Source organism: Populus euphratica, unplaced genomic scaffold (assembly GCF_000495115.2).
Source record: "Populus euphratica unplaced genomic scaffold, PopEup_1.0 scaffold333.1, whole genome shotgun sequence".
Lineage (NCBI taxonomy): Eukaryota > Viridiplantae > Streptophyta > Magnoliopsida > Malpighiales > Salicaceae > Populus > Populus euphratica.
This window is the reverse complement of record NW_011500224.1, coordinates 138,201-148,649: the sequence shown is the minus strand read 5'-3', so window position 1 is coordinate 148,649 and position 10,449 is coordinate 138,201. Positions and strand designations below refer to the sequence as shown.

At 35.0% G+C, this 10,449-nt stretch overlaps 1 protein-coding gene across 7 annotated transcripts in view; it reads left to right on the top strand.

Moving 5' to 3' along the window:
- The first annotated feature begins 1,225 nt into the window (after window positions 1-1,225).
- The window catches only part of LOC105112345 (uncharacterized), a 15,106-nt gene continuing 5,882 nt past the window's right edge, over window positions 1,226-10,449 (top strand). For 2 of the 7 annotated variants that reach the window (XM_011008028.1, XM_011008026.1), the window contains exons 1-6: window positions 1,228-2,931; window positions 5,992-6,077; window positions 6,254-6,643; window positions 6,796-6,879; window positions 6,982-7,368; window positions 9,839-9,890. In XM_011008028.1, coding sequence (XP_011006330.1) covers window positions 1,575-2,931; window positions 5,992-6,077; window positions 6,254-6,643; window positions 6,796-6,879; window positions 6,982-7,368; window positions 9,839-9,890 — 2,356 coding nt within the window. In that variant the 5' untranslated portion in view covers window positions 1,228-1,574. Of the gene's footprint in view, window positions 2,932-5,991; window positions 6,078-6,253; window positions 6,644-6,795; window positions 6,880-6,981; window positions 7,369-9,838; window positions 9,891-10,449 lie in introns of all 7 variants that reach the window. The other 5 variants (XM_011008029.1, XM_011008030.1, XM_011008032.1 and 2 more) reach the window with 5 other exon arrangements.

Below are 10,449 nucleotides of genomic sequence, written 5' to 3'. Positions count from 1 at the left end.
TTCAAATGCAAAATGATGATATAAAACCTTGATAAAAATGCACTTTTAAGTACTAATCATTAACATACCTTAACTTAGTGTATATTTAATATTGAGATGAATAATATTTTTAAAAGTATTTTTATTTTAAAAAATATTAAAAAAATTTATTTATATAATTTTTTATTTTTAACATCAATATATTAAAATTATTAAAAATCACTAAAAAAATATAAATTTGATGTCTTTTCAAACCAAATATATTTTTAAAACACATTCAAATAAAGTTTCAAACGCAAAAATAAACAATCTATTAATCTTAGGCCCCGATTGTTTAATACAAAATAGTTTTTTAAAAACCATTTTCTAAAATTTTTTATATTTGTTTACTATTATAAAAATTTATCATCTGAAAATACTTTCTAGTAAAAAAATTAGCTTGGTTTCGAGTAAAATGTTTTTATCTTATTTTAGGTGTAATAAACTTTCAGAAGTTATACAAAATAAAAAATATTCTGTTATTTTTTAATTATAACAAATTTAATTTTGAATTTTTTGATTGCTATATATATATATATTGAATATTTATTTTTAATTTTGTCCCTAAAATTTGATTTATATTTATTTTTATATAGTTTTTATTTTTTTAATTGTTATTTACTTTTGTATTTTTTAATTAGATCTGATTCTTATTTTCACCATTATTATTTATGTTATTTAAAATAATTTGTAAAATTAAAACTTGTTTTGTAATTTTATCATCTTTTAAATTTTTTTATATATATATATTTTGGTTTATATTTTTTAATTATTATTTATTTTATTTAAAATAATTTATAAAATTGGTTGTTTTTCGTTCAACTTTTTTATATATATGATTTTATCTTTATTATTTTAATAAATATAAACAAATTTTAAAAGTTATATTTCAATTTATTTCATATAGTCAAAAACCAATAAATATTTTTTAATTTATTTTAAAAAGCTATTTTTCAGCTATAAAACAGATACCGTGGTTTATCAAATTTCATTTCAAAAGTTAAATGGAGGAAACCTTCTAAAAATAAAGAACGCATATGAAATTATTATAAAAAAAAAATCACAAAACTTTTATTTGTCACAGAGGTGTATCCACACGTACATATAAAACGATGCCACGTGGATCATTTCGGCAGCCACACTGGTACAACTTTATCGCGTCACTCCATGGTATTGTAACCCACTATAAAAATATCTACACCCAGAACTGACAGTCCTCTCTCGCCTGCAGAAAAAGCTAATCGCTCTGTCTCTCTCTTTTCTCCTCGACAGCAAAATCCAGAAAAAAATAAAAAAACAAAAACCAGTTGTAAAAAATAAAAACAACAAAACGGGTCTCCAACTTCACGAACCTGACTAACTGAAACCCTAACCCTAGCCGCGAAATTCTTTATCCTCCTGTATCTCTGCATGTCTCTACGCATGTGAAGTATTAACCTCACTAGAGGACAAATTAGGGTTAGGGTGGTTTTGTTATGGAACGCGACGGTGGTAAAGAAAGTTGTTGTGGCTGGTGTCGGGAATGACCGGAGGGCCGATGCCACCGGTGAAAGAAGATGATGGGTAGGGGTCCTGACGGAGGTTGCGGAACTGGCGAGAGGTCTTGCCGTCCAGTTTATAGGGTTCCGGCATCCAATTCCCTCATGAAGGAGTCTGAAATACCTCAACCAAAAGTAAAGAAATCGAATCCACTCGAGGTTGATTTCTTCTCCCAAGCTCACAAGGTCTTAAGCGTGCGCTCGCCATTTGATGCTGCGGAGAATGCGTCTGGTTCTGGTGTTTCGAGTTTTCCAAGTGCGTCTACTTTGCCAAGCAGGTTTGCTAGTTTGTTGAGGCAATCAAATGGGAGTAGAAAGAGACATAAAAGGTCTCATTCTGGAGCGGAAAAGAAGTCTTCTTCGCGGGCAAGTGACGGGTCTAAAAGAGGGAATATTTGGGTTGAGACTGAAGATTACTTTAGGGAATTGACATTGCCTGATATTGATGATTTGTTTGAGTTATCTTCTTTATTTAATTCTTTAGGTTATAGTAAGTGTTTTTACATTCCATATATTGGAAATGAGAAAACTGAGAGAATCGAGACCATTGTGACAAATGTGAAAACTGGGGAAAATGTGAATGGGAAGTTTGAAGAAAGCGAGACTAATGAACAAACTGAGACAAGGGCCAATGTGGAGAATGCAAATGGTAACTTTGAAATGGATTGTATGGGTGTAAATGGAAATGGACTCGTCTTGAAAGACGAAGTCAATCAAGAGGATGAGCAGTTAATGGAAATCGACATTGTGACTCAAAGTGATGGAGCTGTGTGTTTGCCCCAGGAGAAAGCAAAGACGTGCTCTGTTTCTGATTTGTCTAACAGTGTAGAGTGGCTTTTAGGTTGTAGGAACAGGGATATATTGACCTCTGAAAAGCCTTCCAAGAAGCGGAAACTTTTAGGCAGTGATGCAGGGTTGGAGAAGGTTTTGGTTGGTTGTCCTTGTGAAGGAAACTTGTCATTATGTGATTTTTGCTGCAAGAGCGAGATGGGTAATGATTCAAACCGGTTGATTGTTTGCTCTTCTTGCAAGGTTGCAGTTCATCTTAAGTGTTACGGTGTGCAAGGAGATGTAAGCGAGTCGTGGTTGTGTTCCTGGTGCAAGCAGAAGAGTGATGGCAATGATTTAGCGAAGCAGTCTTGTGTACTTTGTCCGAAGCAGGGTGGTGCTTTGAAACCTGTAGATGTAGACAATGGTAAGTCTGTTCTGGATTTTGTGCACTTGTTTTGTTCCCAGTGGATGCCTGAGGTCTACATAGAGGACTTAGCAAAGATGGAGCCAATTGTGAATGTGAGTGGAATTAAGGAAACCCGAAGAAAATTAGTGTGTAATGTATGCAAGGTGAAGTGTGGTACCTGTGTTCGGTGCAGTCATGGTATGTTTTGTTGCTCCATTATTTTATGCCATTATGCATTTATTATTTTCCTCTGGTACACTGGGTTGGTGTCTATTGCAACTTTTGCCTGTTTGGCAGCAGAGCCAGTGTCTAATGCAGCTTACAAGTCATATTGTTATATTGTGCAAATGCTTTTTGTTCTTTAGTCTACATTGTATTTGTCTTTTATTGAATCAAAGAATGATGAGAAGTGTTATTTTTTTCTTGTTTTCTAATTGGTTTATATTTCTCAGCGATTATGTGTCTATGATTCATTTGCATCTCATTTTCTCCTGGTTTTTTCTTCCTGGACTAAATCATAGCATGGTGCACCGTATTTCTTTCTTAAAGGGATGAATACAATCATGGTAATCAATAAGAGATAATGTCTCTCCAACATTGAATGAATTCCTTTTGAATTTTATAGCTCAAGTTATTATTGGAATGAAAATGAAATTTAACAACAGTCAGACAGATAATTTATGCCCCTTGTTATAAAAATATATAATGATTATTGATATTGAATCAATTTCCCTTTATCTGTGATAGCACTGTTGATCTCACTTGTTTTTCTTGTACGCAAAAGACAATGTCCTTCTATTGTTATTTTGTCAAGTCAAGTAGATGATTTTCGCGATTGATAGGCTTATTTAAATTGTGATTTGCTTCTGAACTGAAGCATATGGTGTCATCAAATTAAATTTCTCAATCTTTTGCTTCTTTCTCCTTGGATGTGCAATCAGGTTGTTGATTCATGACTTCACACACTGTTTAACTCACATGCCTATAAAGCCTGGCTACTTGATCCAATATTTTGGTTTTCAAACTGGATTGATGGGACAATTTGGTGTATGATCATGCGGAATGGCACAAAAGGATCCATTTAGCCATCCCGAAATAATTTGGGATGGAGGCATGGTTGTTGTTGTTGCATATTCATGAGGCTGGGAGGAGATTGGAGAGGGATTGGGGTTGAAACAGTTTAATGCATTGTAGAAGGATGCAAAAGATGCCATTTGCAGGACTGTAAGATTACCAGGAATGTAACTCGTGCATTCTTTGATGGGAATGCTTGCTCTTCAGGATTGTTTTGTTCTTGGCAATGTGACTTTTTTAAAAAAAAAAAACCATAAAATATCTCACACTTATGGAAATCTGACATTAATAGGCCCAACTTCAATATTGCTTGAAATTTTAGAATATAGTCTCTCATGAATCTTTCTTTCCTGTATGCAAATGCCTACTGATTGCAGTTACATTTTTGCTGAATGCTGGATCACATGTTAAATTTTGATCAATAAAATTAATTAATTAATAAAAAAATTTCTGTTAGGTGAACATCCCACATTATTACCACAATTTACATAATGATCAGCACAATCTGGAAGATCACATGAATCTTGTTTAATTATGAGCGGAGTTGATTAATCTAATAATTTTTTATGACATTAGTTATTTTCATGTGATGAAGTCCGTTGGTGTGTTCTAACACAGTTCTTCTCGAAACTTTTGCAAAAACAAGGTTGAGGGCTTGGTCTAAAGTCTAATACTTTTAATAAACCTGTGAGAACACACTGATTGGGTGCTTTGAGGACTTGCTATGTAAAATGTTTGGTGATGTATTTAGCACTGGTTGATGTTTGGTGATGTATGTATCTCTAGCAGTGATTAGGTTTGGCTTATGAATTTACTTTCTTGCCCCGGTTAATTAATGAATGTCTGTTAGGATCTTGCTCTCTGGTGCCCAAGTTTTTTTAGTATGTACCAAGTTATGGAAACATCTGTTTCATGGGCCTTGCTAAGGTTTTTAGCTGGTGTTGCTGCTATTTTACACCCTGAGATTTGGATTCTGTGTAATGGCTTTTGTCAGGACAAAATGCGGGGCTTGTTCTTTGTTCCTGATTCTACTCTTGAGCAATTCTCCATGGTCTTTTCACCCTTTTCCAATCGAGATGATGACTGCTAACATTGTTGTGCTGGTCTTGGATGCTGGATGTCCCTCATCCTTTGGCAGTTTTTAGCCTGAGAGTTTACCTAAAAAATCTTGGCTATTATGGCTGTTGCATTGTTAAGATATGCTGGATGTTATCTCCCTATACTTGTTTTACCAGCCACCATTCCTATTTTATTCCTTGTGGTATTTTATCCTCAAATCTTTTTAAAGCCTTTGGCATTAGTTGCCTTTATTCTTAGTAAGGGTTGGTGTGGATTTGGCTTTCTTGTAAACCACTAAGGGCCCTGCTGCTTGCTGTTCTTCTGTGCCTAGTTAGTTTCCAGTGGCCCATTTAGTACTGCTCTTTATCTGTCCCCTCTGTGTGAGTGCTCATGTAAAAGTACGCATGTGTTTGTTAGAGTCCCATTATTCTTAATATCTAAGTGATTAGACCTGTGATTATGGTTACTTCACCACTAGAAATGAAAGCAGATCTTGCACAAGCACCCTGGTTCCGAATGGAGACCACAGGGTTTACTGTGGCTGTTCACTTACCTGTAGGTGTATTATTCGTAATTTAGTTGTTACATTCACCAGTGTCTTGTCTTAGTCTTGGAAGGATGAATTTGCTTTTTCCTTCAAGAACGAAGATAAATCTTCATTATGGTGTGAAGTAGAAAACTGAGGGGAAACAAAGCTGTCATAATAAGCTTTAACTGCATCCAATGGGGGCATTTTGATTACTGAGGGTTGCTTGCTGTGGGATCTTTGAGATCACTCAAAGATATACTTGCTTGCTATGGAATCTTTGAGATCACTTAAAAATATAATGTTGAAGTCATTTCATCCAATTGTCACTTGTGCTCATTTTGCTTGTCTCTCTGATGAGCCAATGTTATGTCCTTAGTTTTCAGGTCTCGAACTTGCCCATTCTTGCACTGATAGCTGCAGCTTTTCTCGTTTCCAAAGCTATTTTTGAAACACTTTAATCAATAAGTCGTATAATGTAGCTTTAGCACTGTTACCTTCTGTCTCATTTAGCTTTGGCACTGTTACCTTCTGTCTCATCTAGCTTCAGCACTTTTAGCTTTTCTGGTAATGCCTTTCTGTTCATGTGGTTTATTCAGGAACTTGTAGAACTGCTTTCCATCCTATATGTGCAAGGGAAGCAAGACATAGGATGGAGGTCTGGGGGAAATATGGTACTGATAATGTAAGCCTTTTTCCTCTCTTCATCACAATGAAGATATAATTTGCTAACTATTTTCTTACTAATGCTACTACCACAACTACAGTGACCACCACCATAACCACCAGTGCTACAAGAACTTTATTGACTTTATGCTATGACATCTTCTCTAAATTTCTTTACTATGTGTGTGTCAACAGGTTGAATTACGAGCCTTTTGCTCAAAGCACAATGAACTCCCTAATGATAGGGATACCCATCAATTAGGAGAGGCTTTTGTGTCTGCCAGCCATGACTGCTCTGTTGCCAGCTATAATCCATCAACGTTGCAAATGGACAAACAGAGTAAGTTAAATATTGGCCAAAATGGAGATAAACTTGCAGTCCACACAGAAACTTCTGATACTAATTCTGGTAAACCTGGTGATGGTGAGTTATGGGAAATAGGATTGTTTGATTCCAGATCAAACGCTGAACCTTTGTCAGAATCTGGGGATGTGGACAAACTCATTGATATAGGGATATTTGAGAGAGGTTGCTATGAGGGTGCTAGCACTGACTCCCGAAATCTTTTGCTGATTTTGAAGAAGGTACTGAAAAAACTTAGGTTTTCATGCTTTTTGCATGGGTTTTGACTTTTGAGATATATAGGTATTGCATGCATGCATCCATGTAGTTTTTCTCTTTGGTTATTTCCCTCTTATTGTTTTATTTGACCTCTTTGGAAATTTTAATGGTGTAGTTAATTGACCAAGGAAAAGTCAATGCTGAAGAATTGGCAATGGAAATCGGCATGTCACCTGATTTGATAACTTCAACATTGGCTGTAATGCACCGGACCATGTATTTCACTTTCTGTTCATTTTCTGAAACAAGTGTTCATCATTAATCATTGCTGACTTTTTGCTTCTTGACCTTTTCTCTGCAGGAAGTTAATTTGGTCCCTGATTTTCAGTCCAAATTAGTCAAGTGGTTTCAGAATCATGTTTACATGGCCAGTCAACGTAAATATTTGAAACTTAAACTAAAATCCACAGTTTTACCAAAAGCTGAGATTGGAACAGCAGACCATTCTGATGGTATCACTATATCTGAGACTGATATTACAGATGCTGTTGCTGTTAAATCAGTTCCCCCTCGGAGAAGAACCAAAAGTAACATTAAAGTTTTGAGGGATAACGGAGTAGTTTGCTCACCCGAGGAAATTTTTAGTGACAACGGTATGCTAATGGAAGATATGAAAGTTGTCAGTCAACTGAGAGGAGAAGAACCTGAAAAATCTAGTGAAGCATCCTTCCCTGATGTATCTGAAAAGGTAGTCCTATCGCACTGTAATTATTTGCTACAAAGATTCTTATAGGAGGTTAGTTGATTTGTTTTGTCTGTTTTGAATCACCATCTGAAGATGTGACTTGCTTTGTGATTAGGAGCTAATTTTGTGTTTGGAATTTCTTTTTGTGCTTGTTTTTAATTAACTACTTGAATTAGGAGCCTTTTCCTTTTCTGCATATTTTCTAGTTCAATTTTCTGATATCTTTCCTTTCTCTGGTCCTGTTGTTTTCCTTTAAACAGTTCATAACTGTAGTGCTATTTAAGTTCTCCTGTTTGCCTTAGTTTACCTTTGTGTCACAACAAAAGTATTGGAGAAGATCTCTAATTTGGCAGTTGTGTATGTGAATGTGGTGAAGATGTTAAGGAGTGGTTTCCTTTGTGTTTTGATTCTCCTCCAGTTTTTTCTCTTACTGTAACTCGTTCTTAATGGTATTCCATCCTTTCTCAAAGTATCCTGAGTATATTCTTTCATGTTAACTTGTTCTTGTTATAATACAAATAATACTTTGCATAACAAGGATGATATGGCCACCACATGTTTTTTCCATTGCTTAAATGAAATTTCTCTGTGTTTACCACGTTGATTTGGAAGGAAAAAGAAAACTCTGGTGGCATCTGTTTCTTGTAATTATTTTTCCTAATCAATGGTATAGATATTAATTTTGATGTCTGTATTATGAATATTCTATTTGTAGGTATGTGAGTTATTATGTCTTTGGAAAGTTGGTTTCTGCTAACTCTTTTTTGCCAGTTATCTTCCTTTGTAAGAACCTCACCCTCCATCCTCCTGAAATCTTCTCAGCTACCTATGCTATAAGGCTCTGAGATTTTTTCCGAGAAGAACCTTGAAGAGTGTTTGTTTTTCATGTCATGCTTTTTATATTTCTTTTCAAGTGACTTTTATTTTTTTTGTTTATTCAAAATATTAGGTAATACAGAACATAGTTATATAGAAAAAAAAAATTGTTGAAAAAAGGGAAAATTTTCAGAAATGGTGGATGAGAATTTCCCCAAAGCAGAAAGAGAATCTGAAACACAAAATGACCAAGATAAAATACTAAAGCTTCCTCAGTCTCTCTGAATTATTGTTAGGAAACACCTCCAAAACATCTGTAGCACAGTGATTGAGAACAAAATTGACTTTCCATATGGCCCTTGCAGCAATCTTCTTCAGTGACTACAACATTGTTGATGGCACCTGTGAACTTGATTTTTTTCCCTCGTGTATGAGGCAGAATGCAGAAGCTATCACACATCAGCACTATCTTCCTTTCAATTTTTGTATGCCTAAACGTGCAGTATTTATTTTCATATTTTTGTTTACTTGTATTTGTTGAAGGTATTAATTAATAGACTGTAGTTTTCATCTGCCTGTAGTTAGATTTTTTCTCCTATTAACAGTGTATGCATGTGTACAATTGCAAAACTGATGCCAGAGGCACCTGCCATTTGTGGTTCATTTCTATAAAATATTAGGTTTTCTATGTCTTCCATTTATCATTTTATGGCGTGGTGTTAGGGACTGAAGCTATTTCTTTTCTACTGATAGTTTATGCTTCTTTTTTCATTTCCTAGTTATTGATTGCTCAGCAATTTGTTTTTCTAGACTGCATGCATTCTTTTGTCTATTTATTGTTTCTGCCCAATTTGTTCAACTTATCATTGTGAGCCAAGGCAGTTGTGACCTGTGCTTATGTTGTTCGGATTGCTTAAGCATCCATATATTCAGCTGTGTTTGCTAAAATATTGATGATATTCACACTTTTGAACAGTGTAGAACTTATGAATGTGCTGTCATCACACTTTTGATATGCAAATAGAAAAAGAGAGAATAAGAATTGCTAAATTTAAATTGTGAATTATTTTAGTATCAAAATATGCATGCAAAAAGTTTGTTTGTCAGAAGGAAAAAAAGCATGTAGCAATTGAAGTGTTCAATGCTGTGTTGTGTTGAAAGAAGTTTGGGTAGCAAAATCCTCTCGAAGAACCATTATGTTGTTTTATGGACATTTCCTGGCTTCTCATCTGAGGTTTGTTGGACATAGAGTTGATGCCTTGTCCATTCATTAGACATGTTAAATGTGCAACTTCCAGAAGGTTTTGTAATGATGGCAATAAGAGCAAGCAGTGAGGTTTATTTTATGCAGGCCTGGGAGAGGGTGATTATGGTATAATTTGTCATTTTCCTTTTCTGAATCACTTATCTGCATTAAGATATCATCTTGGAAGGAGTGGGAAGAAGCAGGGTGCAGTTATCTTCTACAGTAGTGGAAGTTACTGCTATTTGTAAATTTGTACTTAGATCCAATGTGTCTGCCTTTATGTTCTATTCGTTCCTTCTGCTTTTAGGTTCTACTCACCGTTTGGTGATTTTGAGTGCTTATATAGATGAATCCTTTCTGCTTACCTTTCTCTTTTAATAATATTTCTACCATTTTGTTTTATTTACACAGTTCCCTGATGTGATTCAAGACTCTTCAGTGGTGCATTTGCCTAAAAGTGAAGGTATGATTGTCAGAATCATCCATTTGGTTTTTCCAATCAATGCCCTATCTATTGGAGAAGGTTGCCTTATCCTTGTTAATTGGTTTTGCTTGGACTGCTTTTGTGTACTTTTTCTACTTTCTTTACTTGAGAAGGCAGTTGATATATATATATTTTTTTAACTTCCTGGAAATTGGTTGATTCAAAGAAGAGTTCAACTCTACCTGTTGTTTACTTTTCTTGACAATGACAAGGTATGGTCTTAACATTAGAGTAAAGCTACTGCTGATAAATTAGGAAAGCATCCTTTTTGGCTGTTGGATGTTTTACCAAGCAGATGTTTTTCTTTGTTGGCCCCTTACTGCCTCAATGGATTTATTTTGTTGGAGTGAGAAAATACCAAGAATATTCCTGCTCTAGAAAGGGTGCTCTATGCCTTGGGGAAGCTTACTAGATACTTTCTAACTAATTTACAACTATTTCCTCCAAAACCTCCACCTTCCTCCATAAGAAGCTTAGAGATGAAGAAGAAAAAGAATAGGAGGATATAATTAAATTTGAATGCTGCACTGATCGGAAG